This window comes from Sander lucioperca, chromosome 6 (assembly GCF_008315115.2).
Source record: "Sander lucioperca isolate FBNREF2018 chromosome 6, SLUC_FBN_1.2, whole genome shotgun sequence".
NCBI lineage: Eukaryota > Metazoa > Chordata > Actinopteri > Perciformes > Percidae > Sander > Sander lucioperca.
Genome location: NC_050178.1, coordinates 5102093 through 5119614, shown reverse-complemented (window position 1 = coordinate 5119614; position 17522 = coordinate 5102093). Strand labels below are relative to the sequence as shown.

At 39.6% G+C, this 17522-nt stretch overlaps 3 protein-coding genes across 4 annotated transcripts in view; 1 reads left to right on the top strand and 2 right to left on the bottom strand.

Moving 5' to 3' along the window:
* The window catches only part of uba7 (ubiquitin-like modifier activating enzyme 7), a 37484-nt gene extending 35804 nt beyond the window's left edge, over nucleotides 1-1680 (top strand). The window contains exon 24 of the mRNA XM_031301502.2: nucleotides 445-1680. Within this exon, the coding sequence (XP_031157362.1) occupies nucleotides 445-577 (133 nt within the window). The 3' untranslated portion in view covers nucleotides 578-1680. The remainder of the gene's footprint in view (nucleotides 1-444) is intronic.
* Nucleotides 1681-2088: 408 nt separating this feature from the next.
* inka1b (inka box actin regulator 1b) lies at nucleotides 2089-4583 on the bottom strand. Its single transcript, XM_031301503.2, has 3 exons — nucleotides 4449-4583; nucleotides 4288-4340; nucleotides 2089-3128 (listed from the first exon to the last, which is right to left on the bottom strand). Exons 2-3 carry the CDS (start codon nucleotides 4288-4290, stop codon nucleotides 2208-2210), a joined length of 924 nt encoding a protein of 307 aa, XP_031157363.1. The 5' UTR covers nucleotides 4291-4340; nucleotides 4449-4583; the 3' UTR covers nucleotides 2089-2207.
* A 2983-nt stretch (nucleotides 4584-7566) lies between these two features.
* Nucleotides 7567-17522, bottom strand: part of gnai2b (guanine nucleotide binding protein (G protein), alpha inhibiting activity polypeptide 2b) — a 53992-nt gene continuing 44036 nt past the window's right edge. For both annotated transcript variants that reach the window (XM_031301496.2, XM_031301497.2), the window contains exons 5-9: nucleotides 13399-13527; nucleotides 10317-10446; nucleotides 9304-9457; nucleotides 8948-9140; nucleotides 7567-7979 (exon numbers count right to left, since the gene is read on the bottom strand). In XM_031301496.2, coding sequence (XP_031157356.1) covers nucleotides 8950-9140; nucleotides 9304-9457; nucleotides 10317-10446; nucleotides 13399-13527 — 604 coding nt within the window. In that variant the 3' untranslated portion in view covers nucleotides 7567-7979; nucleotides 8948-8949. The remainder of the gene's footprint in view (nucleotides 7980-8947; nucleotides 9141-9303; nucleotides 9458-10316; nucleotides 10447-13398; nucleotides 13528-17522) is intronic.

Sequence of the window (17522 nt, the reverse complement as noted above, 5' to 3'; positions counted from 1 at the left end):
TTCAACTGAACCTTACATAAACAGGAGTAATAGTATATTTGTTGGGGGACTATTTTCAGCCATTGATTAATACTTGTCTGCTACTGAGTATTTCCAGCAGCAGGATGGTGTATGTAGAATTGACAAGTCAATTATGGCGGTCTGTCTTATAGAGAAATACGCTATTTCAAGCTTTGGATACATAAATACTTAGTAGCATGAATTCATAGTTGGTTTTTAGTCTTTTTATGGGATTTGTTTATAATAGGAAAAAGCAAAACAATGTGTATGGCTTGATGATGATGAAAAGACACTTTTTAAAAGCTAAATTAATGTAAATGTGTGTTAAAATGAAAATATATTAATATAATATAATAAATTAATTTAAAATAATGTTAAATTGATACTTTTTCCATTCATGCTCTCCTCCCAGACAAAGCTTACATATACAGTATATTTTTGCAGTGTTTCTGACGTGGTGAAGATGGTCACCAAGAAAGATATCCCTCCACACAAGAAGATGCTGGAGTTGATCTCCTCATTCACTGAAGATGAGGACTGTGAGTCAGTCCCACCTATCAGATACGTGCTGCTGTGATGCCACCGATTCCACAAAGTTTCCAGTGAAAAGGCTTCACATGGAACTGCTTCAATGTGACAAAGCAAACGTAACACTCCTGTGACATCATATCAGTTAAAAACATCCTCATTTTGTTGCTTTAGCTGTTGCTTATGAAGATTCATATCTGAATGTTTTTTCCCAGCATCTGTCTATCTATTCCTTTCATTTTCTTTAACAATTTTTTTTATTTCATTGTTAATGACACTGATCATGTAGTGAATAAGTGAATAATTCCACAACCACAGTGTCTAATCTATTGTCCTATCTCTTAGCCATGTCCCAAAAAATACCACAGAATGCACAAAGATTAATATCCTTTCCTCTTTTGTTTACGCTAAGTTTATACAAAAGTGTAAATTTAGCAAACTGTATTTTGTACTGTATTTACTTTCCATACAAAAATATCAGGGATGTTACCAAAAAGTTGCTTTTGGTTTCCATTTAAATGTAAAATGTGTCTTCCGAGAGGTCAGGCTAAGTGGTTGTGAAGATGCTTGCCAAGGCATATGGATTAGATGATCTGGCGCTGCTGGGGCAGTACTGGCCTGGTTTCAAGGTTTAATTCAGGTCAGACTGAGCAAGATTTTGAAGGGGTGCAGTCAGAACAGGCAGTTGGCACAGTAGGTACAGTGCTTTGATGCTTCGGGGTGCTCCTGCCATCTGGACACAGCTGTCTTGTTTAAATCCCGCTCTGAGTACACATGTATCCCCCCTCCCTCCCAGAAGAATCCCAGAACAGGTCAGAGTGGAGAAGCTGGACTCATCTGCAAAGCTTTTGTCTGTCCTCAGATGGCTTATGTGCATGCCCTGCCCTTTTCCACAACCTCACTATGTGTTTCACTTCACACCTTCACATTAACTTTGTGTCATTTTGTCAATGTTCTGCTCTCCCAGCTGGCTGTTTGAATCTTGTCATGAAACTACTTATAGGGGTTATTAATTCACTGTGGAATTTGGCCTGGGTTTGAAGGATGCTGTTTCTGACTCAATTATGTTTGAACAATAGTAATTCAATAAATGTGTCTATGAGGAACAATGTTATATCTGTGTACTACAATAATAAACTTCAGTTCCCTTAACATCTGTGTATAGGTCACACACTTTACTTTCACTTTACTACTGTATGATGACTACACCACACCCAACCTCCCATTTAACCAGGAAAGGGTGCTGTTGAATATACTTGGTTTACAAAGCTTTTGAACCTTTACTGTGTGGGTTTTTTAATTGAACTGAGATGTGGATAGTTGTATGATATTTTTCTTTAAAAAAACATGCTTTGTCATGCAATTTCTCTCCCAACCACTAACTGTCAAAAGACTGATTGAGCTTAAAAGTTGACACAAAATACTGCATTTATAACGTCAGACACCTTCACCCCTATAACATCACTTGACTTATGAAGGATTAAGAAGAAACTTAAAATGTGTCAAACACAATGACAGTTAGCACTGCTCAAATTCAGGCAGGAACAGAACACATTTTCATTAAATCCAAAACATTTTTATTCCAGATGTGTCAGCATTGTAGACAAAAATCCAATTATAAAATAGAACCATCTCATTTTATTTTGTGTTAAAGGCTCAGTCTGCAATTACAGCCTTACTTAAATGTATCCAATAATGTCATTGCATATGATGGGTTGTCGGCTGCCTGTCTTCATGAGAGCAGTGAACTGGTAGAAGTCAGTGTCTGGTTGATGTAGGCCTGTGTGGGACTGGTGAAAGAAAGGTTTGAGAGCCTGGAGTCCCACAGGACAGGACATCCGTTTGGGAGCCTCTGCAGCCCTGTGGACCCTTGTGGAGTCTGCTGGCCTTGGCCTCACCTCCACACTTTTAGACATCCCTGCCAGTCTGCGCCGCATATTGATCAAAATGTCTTTGGCAAGACGCCGACCCGCACTGGGTTTTAGTTCTGCTGGCTCAGGACACTCTGGTAGGTCCATCCAGTTCTTTATTAGGTCAGCAAAGCTGTTGTCCCCCAGAACCAGAGGCTGTCTGTTCCTGCTGCGGCTCAGCAGCGATGTTGTCCAGTCCTCTGGGTCACTGGCCTCAAATGAGGTCCAGCGCTCCAGGCAAGCGTCCGAGGTGGATTTGGGACGGATTCGGCCAGAAGGTCCTCTGTTTGTGCGCAGGCAGGCAGAAGATGAGACTCGCACATTCCTAGTCCTCCTCAGCACCACACCTTCATCGTGCCAAGAAGCCTCAGAGTAACCCGAGTCAAAGTCCAGACTCTTTTCACTGCTTGGGGAGTCTCGTGCCAACCGTTCATGCTCCTGATGCTCTTCCTCTTCTTCCAGGGTGCTGGCCAGGCAGCAGGCAGAGTCATATGTGCTGGCGTCAGAAACACGTAGACGAGTGAGTCGCTCTTGCTGTGCCCTCTGTTTGCAGAGCCGTGACACAGCGAAGGACCGAGCACATGGTTCACTCAGTGGCCTCGGCTTGCTTATCTGCTTCAGGTCCTGCAAGGATCTCATCATGCACTGCATTTGGTCCCGGAGGCACTCAGCAGAATCTCCTAAACACAGCTACACAATAAGACAGACACAAAGATTAGTGGTGCAGGCAGAATTTAAATACAGTCTATTTAAAAACAACACTTCTAACCAAAAAGCTTTGGTTGACTTTTACAGGAGTCTACAGAGCAGTTAGGCTGGCATCCAAAAAATCCTATCATGCCCTGGCCGGTCTAGCTAAGACACAGTTCCTTCTGTTATTTCCAGAACTGGGCCAATAAGAGTTTTACCAGCTGAGCTCACTCTGCTCTATGACCATATAACAAGTGAAGCATTCCTGACAAACCTCAGAGCAGTTTATGGAGACCATCCCATGTAGTCTGATCCCAGAAAATGAAAAAGTTGTGGCTCTGAGAATAGGCTGCACAATTTATAGTGGGAAAGACTCTCCCTGCCTCCAAGAGGGGAAGGTTGAACAAAGTAAAGCTGAATCGTGGAGGAGTGCCGAGGCACATATCCTCTCTGGATTCCCCTAACTCACAGGATGTTGAATGGACTGTATTATAAAGCAGGAAATGACAGCAACATTTTGGAATTACACAACGAGCATGTATTAATTATGAATCATGTTATCTTTCAGCCTTCAGATAAACTGAAAGCAATGCAGTCCAGTTGATGCAACATGATCTTTACAAATCCCAAAAAGTTTTTTCAAGTATTCCTGTGGTAGAAAGCAGACTCTAAAACATGTCCCTAGTACAATCAAGAGCTCAACTTTTTTGTCATACATTTTGTTTTTCAAGTTCTTATAATATTGAGTTGGTGGAACCTCCCTGTCCTGCCAATGTTTGGTTTGGAATAGTAGGGACACCACAATGCCATGATGTTATCACAGCTGTGGGTGCTGAACCATTTGGCCCCTGGGGGAGACTTATCTGACATACAGAGACATCCTCAGTGGGACAGTCTGCACCTCTTAAAATGCCCTGTTCTCCTTGGCTGCCTTCACACAACGAGGAAAAGTGATTCACCCAGTTGTATGCATTTGGCACGGACAGTTTGGTTTGAATTAACTGTGACTTGGGGGATGAAAACACTCTGGCTTTCCAAAAACTCCGATAAAGAACTGCGTTAAAAGGGAAAAAAAACTATAGCTTTCTAATCCCAATTGAGCCACAGCTATGTATCTACGAAACTGTCCAAATATATAAAAGCACGTGAAATAACTTACCATAGTGTGTGAGTAAATGTCTGCAGTGAAATTCAGAATCCTGGTAATTGTTTCTGCAAAAAAAAAAAAAAAAAAATTGTATTAGATGAGCGATGAGCGTTTTTTCACAACTAGGGTACACCTCTTAAGACATATCGTGATTTATTAGTAGTAACACTCACCTTCGCATTTGGTTCAGAGTTAACCCCAGCACAATCCACAACTGCACAGGTTTACAACTGGTCAGAGATGAAGTGTCGCTCTGTGTATTTCCCTCATCTGAACCACATGAAGGTCTGTTAGCTGACTTTGACGATGCTGAGCTTTTCGCTGCAGCAAATCAGCGTAGAGCATCACAAAAACAGCCAATAGCAAGTCGCCTGAAACAAGATACCTCTCTGTGTAATTACAGCGGTTCCTACTGTAACTTTATTGTGTTGTATTATATTCTTATAATACATCAATGTGCGTTACACTGTTGAGACTCTACAATCTGGAGTTGGATATTTAAACCAATTTTATTGAACAATATATAGATTCAATGAACATTTTAACACGTTTTCCATTTAACCATTTACCCAGATGCTATTAAATATTCCGAATCACTACACTGATTATTGCATTAAATAAATGACTAGTTTATTTATAAGATCAACGCTTCATTGTAGTTTCCCAAGGCTGTGTACATTATTGCAAAGTATAAAACGCCACTTTTGTAAAAGCTGGCTTGGCTGAAAGCCTCTGCATACATGTGCGGATTGACTGAATCTACATGTCGCCACCTTGTGGATCTTTGTTAACACGACCTTGCATAATACCATTCTGCATTGTCTTTGCATATAAACCTTTTCACACCTTTTAAGGTCTGCATGCAGTCCATTCACCATTATTCTCCTAATTGGCGTTTAGAAATGCAAACACGGTGTTGGGCTCAAGTTAGTTCTCATTTCATAAGCAAACCATTTACGACTGCACCTTCTCGCCTCACCTTACCTCTTTGGATGTTGATAACACTTTATATTGTAATTCAGCCACAGTGGTAGGAGACTGCTCTGACCCTTCACTTTAGTAAAAGTAGGTGCCAATACAAAGCTGTGAAAATGCTTGAATACAAACAAAAGTCCTGCATCCAAAATCCTACCGAAGTAAAAGTACATTATAAGTAGTATAAGCAAAATTCACTTAGCATAAAGTGTAAAAGTATAAAACTGACTTTGCAAAATGAATTATTTTATATGATATATTACGATATATTAGATTATTAATACTAATGCATCAATGTGTAAGCAGCGTTTCACTAGTAAACGCTTGATGTGGAGCAGGTTTTCATTACTTCATATAGACAAATAAATCTGAGGGGTCAGAAGATGATTGATGGAGTAGGAAAGGACACAAAGTTAAACAGTTTTGTAAATAAAAATCATCTGAGTCAGATGAATAATCGCAATGTCTTAAATATCTAGATTGTTTTATATGAGTGCCTTTTTTTATGAAAACCAGTACCTATATCTGTAAAATAAATACAGTGCAGCAAAAACAATATATTTCTCTAGTGGAGTAGAAGTATAAATTAGCACAAAATGGAAACACTCAAGTACCTCAGAATTATACTTAAATACATTACTTAATACAGTAAATGTACAAAGTTACTTTCCGCTAATGGCCAAGTGGCAAACATAGATTTACCGGTCACCTACTTTGAGGTTTTTCTGTGAGAGATGTGAAGAATTAAACACAAATCGCTATTTGCACACACTCCATACTGCAATGCCAGTGCAACCCTCCATAATATTTCATAACTGTGCTCTGGGTCATAGTATTGTATGTTTTTACAAATATACTGCTATATTTGAGCACAGAAGTCAATTTTTTTTCTTCATATGTGTTTATTGATTTTCAAAATATGACACAGAACACTTTCAGGGGCAATCCCCAGAAGTCCATTTCAATTCTGACCTTCAGTACATGAGACATAATAATCTCAACTAATGGTCTCTTTATTAGCTTTTCCTGAGCTTTCAACCCAATCTTATGATCTTCATCAGCAAATGTTTTCTGTTTCTACTCTATGGTTCTCTTTCTATATTTTGTTTAAGTTTATTTTAAGTAGAGTTTGGCCCGAACATGGAGGAACAGAATAATATGCTTTTTGTGCATTTTCTTTTGACACATCACTTTGTAAGAATAAAAGATCATGTGAGCAAACCTTTATTTACATTTAACAAGTGAAAGACTTTAATCTTAATATTAATGAACAGCTTTGTCTCCGTGTTGTGGTGCATTTTAAATCATGGGTTATGTGAACCAAAGTGGAGTGGAAATAGCCCTAATTCACGCTATGGAGATAACATGTCTCTAAAGAACACGTGTAAACAGATATCAAGGCACAAACATACGTAAAGACTTGAAATGGAACAAATATTACAGAATAATCCATGTTAAAAACAGACATAACCAGTTAAAAATCTTGCAGATATCTTAAAAGTGACACATAACCACTTCTATTTTGTTTCTTTAAAGAAGAAGTTACTTAAGGAATGTTATTCAGTTTGTGGGGGATACAAGCTAATCTATGGACATGCAAGAACAATGCACTAGTACAACCATAAATATTGATTCTGTGTAAACATTGTACAAAAAACTATTTCCCCTTTATCCATTTTCATTCTCCATGCTTGTTTGTTTTCTTCTAAAAAATAAGCTCTGTGCAGTCGAAAGGTTCATAAAATGCCAACATTAGCTAACGTAAGTTAATGTGATTTTTATAAAAAGTTGTTTTTGTACTGTATCTTCTTACTTAACTTCAAACGCAAATAAGGAAAGTAAAATAAAAACCTAAAAAACCCCAAAAAATTAGACTCATCAAATAATAATCCTGTTTAAAATTGGTCCTTAAAAGGCCTATTGAGGATGAAAAATACTTTAATTTTGCTGTAATTTCATTTGCCACGTGGCATGATGAGATAATGGGTTATTATTATAAGTTTTCCTCTTCCAACAATTATTTTCCACTTAAAGCTATAGTGCGTAGTTTCTGTCATCCCCATGAGGAATTCTAAGTAATGACAACAAAACTGTCGGCGCGTCCACATGATACAAGCCTTATGTGATTGCGCACCATCCCCACCCCTCCTCCACACAGTTGCTAGTCGCCAAAGAGGACACGGAGGATTAAAAAAACACGATGGACTCTTCAGAAAAGGTAATTATCTTCACTGGAGTTTCTGCACGGGAAAGTTACGGGACGCCACAATCTTCTGAACATAGCCATACTGAGAAATACAGAGAGAGTTTTGTGGAGCTGATAGTCTTAATTAGCCTTGTAGCAGCTCATTTGGCAATGGCTTGAATGTAACGGATGTTTATTAATATCAAAAAGTTACGCACTAAAGCTTTAAACCAGTCGGATAATATAATTAAGGTTACAAATCTAATTTGAAAACCGAAAAGGGGGTCCTTGATCAAATATATATTTGCAGGCACTCAGTATGAATAGTATGAGAACCCCTGATCAAGAGCAGTAAGACATATATTTCAAACAAAAATATTAACACAATTGACAGAGAATGTAATGGTTGCAAATCAGTGATTGTTGATGTTCTTTAAGGTTCCCCTCTAGGAATCAAGTCTGTTATGGTTTTCATTATGAAAAGCAGTAATAATCACATGGCTCTTGCAGTCTCTCATGCAGTCTGTGTGCGTCGGGAATCGCTCTGCATGAACAGAAAGACAAAAAAAAAGCAACTTCAGACAAATACAATACAAAATGAGATAAGTGCTGTTATTTCACTGTTTTAATGCACGAGGACTTGGATTTATGTTTTGTAATTGATTTAATCTGGTCCTCAGCTACTACAGTAAATCACACAGATTTACATTATATTTGCCAATCACAAAAATATTTGGTTTATCCAAATCACAAATCCCTGGTGGTATCAAGCCATGCAGATGTTCTGGTTCTACTTGCTGAGGTTTTAAGTTTTATGTTATTCTTGGAGTTGAATGAAATATTTGTGGTGCTTATAGTAATGACATCAAAACTCAACAGCCTTTACAGCAACATAGTCTTGTTACTCTTGATAATCCGCAGACCTCATTGTAATCGGCTAAATCAATTTTATTTATAAAGCACACATTTATAAAATTTGCCTCAATATGTACAAAACATGACATGCTTTACCTTAACCTCTTTTAGTGCTATCTAATGCTCTGTGAGAATGGTCAGTTGGTGGTGTAACACATGCACATTATGGCTTGAAATGTGAAAAGGGCCCCATCGGAAAGTGGATCTTGAGACTAAATCTGACCTGAAGATCTGACCTGATAGCACCAGGCAGCTAATGTGACCTGGCAGGTCACGCTAAAAAGTCTAACCAGGACGACCCCAATCAGCTCGTTTGTTCCTGATCTTAACAAGTGCTCTACAGTAAGTCACTCCACACAGTGTCTTATTTGTGCCAGTTTTACAAGTTCAATAAACAAGCTGAATAACAGTTGATGCATGTTAGTAAAAATTAACTAATCATCACAGTTTAAGAGCTGCTAGGAGTTAAACTTTTCTCACTTTTAGGATGTGAATAAATTAGGGCTGATCAATTGACAAATCGTCTAAGCACTAGGCCACCTATATTACCTAAAGCTGTTTGATAACATTTCATATTTCATCATCCCTCTATCATACCTTTAGAAAAGACCACAGTCCTTCAGGTTGTTCTTAATAATGACGTCAGTGACGGCGTCAAAGACAAACTGCACGTTCTTGGTGTCAGTGGCACAGGTGAAGTGAGTGTAGATCTCCTTTGTGTCCTTTTTCTTGTTCAGGTCCTCAAACTTAGTCTGAATGTAACTGGCAGCTTCATCAAACTTGTTGGCTCCTGGAAAGCGACAGTTTGGAAAGATGAGGAAGTGATTTGTTGTTAATATGACAGATGACATTTTCTTATGTTGCGATTTTTTTGTAAGCTGGCACTGTGCCGACTGCAGCAACAGCAACCTGTCTGTGGTTGCACTGAAGCTGTACAACTATTAAAGCGGTACCTGTGTATTCTGGGTAGCAGATGGTAAGAGGGCTGCGAGTAATCTTCTCCTCAAAGAGATCCTTCTTGTTCAGGAAGAGGATGATGGAGGTCTCAGTGAACCATTTGTTGTTGCAGATGGAGTCAAACAGCTTCATGCTCTCATGCATTCGATTCTAAAGAGAAGCAAAATTGGTCATAGCTTACAGCCTCCATTGAAGCACAACAACACATCGGAGCTGCCACCAGGGGACAATGTTGTTCAATATTTGAAATGTGTGGAATAACCAGTGTAGAGGATGTTCTTTAGAGCAGGGGTTTTCAACAGTTTTTAAGCCAAGGACCCCTTAGCTGATAGACAGATGGAGCAGGGACCCGTTACAACATTTATCGTATAAAATTAAGTTGCATAATAAACTGGGCCTACAATTACGTGTAGGGCAGCCTAGAGCCTTTATACATAATTGTTTTGCATAGAATACTAAGCTATAAAATAGCTTAATAATTGTAATAATTGGCATGATTTTAAATGTATCTGTGGGTGGCTAGTGACTACCTTACCTATAGGTAAGCCTATCATCAGTGGGTATTTATATTTGCTAATAAGATGTTGGATTCATTTGAGGACATTTTAACAAGAATTTGGAGGCCCCCCTGCATTGACTCTGAGGACTCCCTAGGGGTCCCGGACCCACTGTTGAAGATCCCTGCTTTAGAGCATCTTTTGGCCAAGTCTCTTCTGGGTACTTGCTTTAAATTCATAAGCAGTTCAAGAAATTGGGGTCAAATGGTTCAAGTCACTTGAACTACATAATTACACTCCATTGGTTTAACTGTGAATGGATCATTAAAGTCCATTGATCCAATGTTACCACCTGGAGCTCATTATTATTAAGCTATAATAAAAGGAGAGATGGGTGATTTTAATATCCTCGTAATGCCTTACAATCTAAACTAGCAGATTTATCAAGATAGTAAAATTATATTATCCATGCAGATAATGACACACACGCCAGAAGGTGGATTTTTCCCTACCATCTCCTCATCCTCAGCCAGCACCAGGTCATAAGCACTCAGTGCAACACAAAAAATAATGGCTGTGACTCCTTCGAAACAGTGGATCCACTTCTTTCTCTCTGAGCGTTGGCCTCCCACATCAAACATTCTGCAAAGGGAATGAAGCAAAGGAGATACATTGTATGTGGAGGAAGGAGGTCACAATGAAAGACAGTAAGGTAAAGCTGATAGAGAATGGGGTATTGAAGAGGACAGTCAGGAAGGATGATGGCAAAGAAGGAAGGAAATAGAAAGTTAGCGTGACATTCCATCCCTGGATGTACATTAAGTTTTCATGAGGCTGCTTTGGGAACAAAAGAGGTGTGGAGGTGGAGAGATGTCTGTCAGATAAAAGACTGCAGGCGTCAATGCGAGCAGACATGCCTCTATATTCACAGCAAAGCACTGGCTAATTGGGAAGCTGAGCACTGTGATCGAAGAATGTTAGAAATGTGAGCAAAACCCTACAGAGAGCTGAAGCGATGACAGCCCACCATATCCAGGACAGCTACTATATTTTGATGATACAAAGAGCAAATATGAGGTGTTTAGGTTAGAAGACACCTTGACAAATCTAAATTAAGCCATTGTTAAAGAAATGACACTTCTCTGTATCTATAAGTTTTCCTTTCCGTACTTGTTATGGCAAACAGGACAGAATTATGAAAACGTGACTTTCTTCTTATTGATTGCCTCCATGTATTATTCAGGCCAAATATTGAGGCTGTGACAGAAGGTAAATATCAGAGTTTATCAGGAAACAGGTCACACCAGAGCCATGTGGCTGCTTTTTTATCATCCAGATCTGTTTAGCTGCTTTACAAAACAACTTTGCAATTTTATATGACAAATTTTGTATATTCACCTACACTATACTTATTACACAACTTTGTTGAATACTCGATTCTGATTGGTCAATTACGGCATTCTATGCTACAGACGCAGTTTTGATCATAGACTCTGGAGGATAATTTTTAACCCTCAATTTGTCTTTGGGTCAAATTTGACCCGTTTTCAAAGTTTCTATATCAGAACATTTAGGTTTCTTTCAACCAAACTGCCCAAAAGTAACACGGATGGTTCCATGAAACGCTCTTCACAAGTCAACTTAAGGATCAGTTCACTACTTTTATTGAACTTTGGGTGTTTTATTTAATTTTATAGCATCATTCTGACTTAACTTTGACAGTCTGTGATTATCTATCAGCATCCTCTGATCTTAATTAGTCAAAATAATTCATATTTTCTGCTTTTTTAACTAAAAAGTTAGATATAATTTCATATAGGCTACATGAGGTTTATTGACCATAAATTCCAAAAATTAGTGTAGAAATAGTAGTAATAAGTACTGTTAGTGTATACTGGTGGGAATGGAGGGGAAAGCGCCGAAAACATCGAAAAATGCTACAAAAAAGTTTTTAAAAAAATGTCGAAGAGACAAAAATGTTTTAATGACAAGCGGCAAAATAAGTGACGAAAGTGTAAAAAAAAAACAAAAAACGTGTTAATTTTCAATTTTGACTCAGAAGGACAACACAAGGGTGAAATCCATATTTTGTGTCAAATTAATGATTTAATTAGTAAGTAGCAGTGTAATAAGTGGGAGTTTCATTGGCAATAATGACTCACTCGCTATTATCCCTTACTTGTATCTGCTTCAGTATTGGTCCGGTTGAAAAAAAACGTTAAAACACTTACTGTATCTCTTGCACATCCTCTATTAAGAGATATATCTATACATCCATTACTATCCCACACTAGTGCTCAGGGTGGGTCAGAGCATATTTTATATAAGACCTACAGCACTGTACCATGGAGGACACTACATAAAGCTTATTGAGTTAGAGCATGGTGAGAAGGATCTAATTTATTTACTCAGCTCTCAGTGCATATGTGATAGTTTAGCTTTTAATTGCTGGTATAATTTGGCTTCTATAGCTGAGTTGTGCATTTCAAGCCAGCAGGGCCAGTCTTTGATGCTCTTAATGTTGAGACCAAAATAAAGTCTAATTTGTTTAGAGCAGGTGTGGAGAAGGCTGGTACAGTGATGTCACTGCTTAAACTGATGTAAACTAGAATTACTGCCTTGCAGTTGTATGCCTCTGCCAACCAGTCAAGTTGCACTACATTGTTATCTGTTCAGACTCATATAATATATGTACTGAAGACTTTGAAGAAATTTAATAAAAGGTATTACAGTAAGTGTATTTTTTTGGCGAAACGTGGATGATTCCCACGCACCTTCAACCCGGCAGCACAGAAGATCTAAACAATCACCACAGTTTCAAGGTGGACACCCAATATTAGTGTCACCAATTCAGTAGTATCCAACCAAATGGGAAATATGGTTACAATCTCCCATTCTGTCCCTGAGTTATGGCGTTGAATAACGGACAGAAAAGTGTTTTTTGCAGAACATTATGATGCCACATTAGGTTAAGTTTTAGCACATAAAATCTCATCACGTCATAATTTTATCCTATTAGACATTTGTGTGAAATGTCATAATTAGTGTAGGAATTATTTAGTTATGGCCAAACATTTAGGTCACAGTAACCTTGACCTGTGACCTCCAAAATGTAATCAGTTCATTCTTGAGTCCAAGTGGACATTTGTGCTAAATTTGAAGAAATTCCCTCCAGGGGGTGCTGAGATATCACTTTCATGAGAATGGGACGGACAGACGGATAAGCCGAAAACATAAAGCCTCTGGCCACTGATGTTGCCCGCGCGGAGGCATAAAAGAAAACGTACGATGACATACCAGCATTTACTTTAATATCCAAGCTAGGTTTCTGCCTTGCTGCTTTCCCAAAATAGAACAGGACATTTATATTTTATTCAGTATCGGTCATGTTTCATGTGCTCTTATGTGGCTAGTAAAACAATCTAACAACTGGCAGTCTTTTATGTATCACCAAATAACACTCAAGCATCAGAGATGAGTGAACATTTGGGGGTCATATTACCGCTCAGATTACCTGCTTGTTTTGATAAAAGTGGGAGATAGGGTGAGAGTGTAGATGGCAGTGTATTTTAAGTCAGTGCTACATGGCCTTACTTGAAGTGCAGTTCCTTGAAGGTGAAGTGAGTCTCCACAATGCCAGTGGTCTTGACCCGAGTCCGCAGCACATCTTGCTGGGTGGGAATGTAATCTGCTTTAGCTATCCTCTCCAGGTCATTCAGGTAACTGAGAGAGAGAGAGAGAGAGAGAGAGAGAGAGAGAGAGAGAGAGAGAGAGAGAGAGAGAGAGATATTATGTATATATACTCAGCAACAAAAGAAACGTCCTCTCACTTTCAACTGCTTTTATTTTCAGCCAATTTAACATGCGTAAACCTTTCTATGAACATAAAAAGATTCAACTACTAAGAAATAAACTGAACAAATTTTCACAGACATGTGACTAACAGAAATGGAAAAATGTTTCCCTCAACAAAGGATGGTCAAAATGAAAAGTTACAGTCAGTATCTGGTGTGGCCACCAGCTGCATTAAGTACTGCAGTGCATCTCCTCCTCATGGACTGCACCAGGTTTGCCAGTTCTTGCTGTGAGATGTTACCCCACTCTTCCACCAAGGCCTATGGCTGGTGGCATTATCATGCTGGAGGGTCAAGTCAGGATGAGCCTGCAGGAAGGGTACCACATGAGGGAGGAGGATGTCATCCCTGTAATGTACAGCATTGAGATTGCCTACAATGACAACAAGCTCAGTGCGATGATCCTCTGACACACCGCCCCAGACCATTACAGACCCTCCACCTCCAAATCGATCCCGTTCCAGAGTACAGGCCTCGGTGTAACGCTCATTCCTTCGACGATTGACACGAGTCCGACCATCGCCCCTGGTGAGACAAAACCATGACTCGTCAGTGAAGAGCACTTTTTGCCAGTCCTGTCTGGTCCAGCAAAGGTGGGTTTGTGCCCATAGGCGACGTTGTTGCCGGTGATGTCTAGTAAGGACCTGCCTTACAACTGGCCTACAAGCCCTCAGTCCAGCATCTCTCAGACTATTGCGGAAAGTCTGGGCACTGATGGAGGGGTTGTGCACTCCTGGTGTGACTCTGGCAGTTTGTTGTTGCAATCCTGTACCTGTCCCGCAGGTGTGATATTCAGATGTACCAATCCTGTGCAGGTTTTGTCACATGTGGTCTGCCTGTGCGAGGACGATCAGCTGTCCTTCCTGTCTCCCTGTAGCGCTGTCTTAGGCGACTCACTGTACGGACATTGCAATTTATTGCCCTCGCCACATCTGCAATCCTCATGCCTCTTTGCACCATACCTAAGGCACGTTCACGCAGATGAGCAGGGACCATGGGCATCTTTCTGTGGCGTTTTTCAGGGTCAGTAGAAAGGTCTTTTTAGTGTTCTGAGTTTTTTAAACTGTGACCTTAATTCCCTACCATCTGTGCGCTGTTAGTGTGTTAACGACCGTTCCACAGGTGCATGTTCAGTGATTGTTTATGATTCATTGGACAAGCATGAAAAACATTGTCTACATATTTTACAATAAAGATCTGTAAAGTTATTTGGATTTTTACTGAATTATCTTTACAATACAGTGTCCTGAAAAAGGGACGTTTCTTTTTTTGGTGAGTTTATATATATAAATAAAAAACACAACCAGGCTACGCACGCACACGTGCAGACACACACACACACACACACACACACACACACACACAAATGGTGTGAGGCCAACATTTCTAATGCACCGTTCGTAATTAGGCAGTATATTTAAACTATTAGTGCCCTGCCCATTGTAAGTTTCTACTGCTAGCGCTCGTATCTTTTCATTAGTAAAGCTCACTGACCAACAGACTGGTTATGGCAATTCATGGTGAGTTTGAGGAAGAAATGTTTGTGCTGATGTTCCCCAATGCTCCCGTGGCCATTCGGCATCTCCATTTGTTACATCAGACCATGCACTTCTAACCGGAAGCTAGGTTTTTTTCTGTCCTGTTGACGTCCTGTCCAGCGTGAGAGCCATGGCCTCTGTTCTAAAATGTTTTGGTTGTCATTACTCTACCCACCGGCGATGCTGGCTGAATTGTGAATTAATGTATGATAAATGTACCTTACTGCAGACAGATATTGTATGCTGGCTGGCTCTGGGGATGTAAACATGACTGTTGTCTTGCATGCAGTCCATTCGCATTATTATTTCCCTGTGGCCCAGGGACGTCACTAGGATTGAAAGACAGGGGGGGCTTAGCCCCGAGGCTATGCAAAACTTTGCCTTGCAAAATCTTACTTACAAACTCTAAAGTTAGCTTTTAGATACATCAAAGCTGCATGGGGGGGTTTACTTAGGCCAGACTGTGCTCCTGCTGAGGTCTTCTTTAGGCTAAGACTTAACCGCTATCTATCTGCCCGTGTAAATGTGTGGTAAAGTAATACCATACCTAATCCCTCTCTTTATTAGATAAGTTGCAGGTCAAAATAAGACTATTTAATTACTAGGGATGTAACGATACACGTACACGTATTGAACTGTTCGGTACGAGGCTTTCGGTTAGGTGCGCATTACAAACCGAACGATTCGTTGGACTAATCCTATTTCATTTTTTTAAAAAAGAGCTTAAATTGTGTGAAATATAATGTTCTCAGTGCCGCTGCACTCAACAAGGCAGCCCAAATGACGAAACAGGCAACATGCTGTCTGCCCTTCCCACTCCTAAAGAAAAACACACTACTCCAGTCAGGCATGATACGCTGAACTAGCTCGTTGCAATATGGTTGACGAGGATTTAAAGTATGTCTGAATTTAATAACCTGATGGTGAGATGAATAAAAGTTCTAGTATGTATGTATGGATCTATGTATGCTCATATATAGCCTAGTCTACATTTAGGCAACATCTACATACTTGTTTAATTTATTACATCAAAGGAATGCAGAAAGTTAAGTTGGTCAGAATCAAGCATATATAATAAATATCATGAAATAATTTAGTTTAGGCTATGCCTTGGTCTCTCTTTCTCTCTCTCCCTCTCTCTCTCTCTCCTAAAATATCTTCCAGTATCCATTTGTTCAATGAATTGAAGGATATACTGGTACAATAGCATTAACAGTGACACTATGGTATTTAGGGATTGATATTGTTTTAATACTATAGAGATAGCAGGCTATATTAATGGTAAAGAATAGAGAGCTTCGGATACCTTACTAGGCGAGCTATTTCTTGTATTTCACTCGGTTACACTAGCTAGACTATTGGTTTCTATAGCCAACTAAAATATTCCTTTATCTTTACCTCAAGTAAATGTAGCTGAAGTGAAGCAAGTAAAAGTCATTAACAACAACTTACAATTTCACTCTGTATCACTCACTGTGTGTGCGGTAGCAAGTCCAGACCAAAGATTTGTGACGAGACAAGATAAATCCTGCAGCTACTTGCAACACACCAGTCTGCAGCATTCTGAATGCTGCCAGTTTAAACCAATGAGAAGAGACAAGACGGTGTATCATCTTCATAGCCATTGACTCTTTGTACTTCTGTCTAACTTTCGACTTTCCGGCTTTTTTGTAGCTGGATATATTATTTGTTGTTTCTAATTATGAATTTGGATAGCGTTAATGATAGTGAGATACTTGCTACAGTTGCATTTTGATTTCACTCAAAATGCAATTATTTGGGGGGGCTTAGGAACATTTTGGGGTAGCTTCAGCCCCCCTAAAATAGGCCTAACGACGTCCCTGCTGTGGCCTCAGTTAAAATTCACCGTGGCTTGTGTCTCTCTCACACAGACACACACACACACACACACACACACACACACACACACACACACACACACACACACACACACACGATGAACAACTGTCCACACGTCCACATTTCTGCCACACGCCTGTGTGCAGATGCACTCCTTGCCAACCTGTCACAATGTATGCACTGCTCGCACATCGGCTGCCTCTCGACTCTACATGACATTTCTTAAGAAATTATTTATTCATCTTAGTTAACTATGTATTATGTCTTCTGCGATAGATATAGGTAACACCTGCAAGGCTGTGTATCTCAAGCAGGTTTTTGGGGGGTAAACGTTTTGTTGTCACTCCAATATCTGCTGTGCTTTGTTTGGTGTGCTTGTGGGGATTGAGATGAGGTCAGAGTGTGGATGCCAAATATCTACTCTGCATTCATATAATAACTCCCTGTGGGAAATAGCTGACTGAAA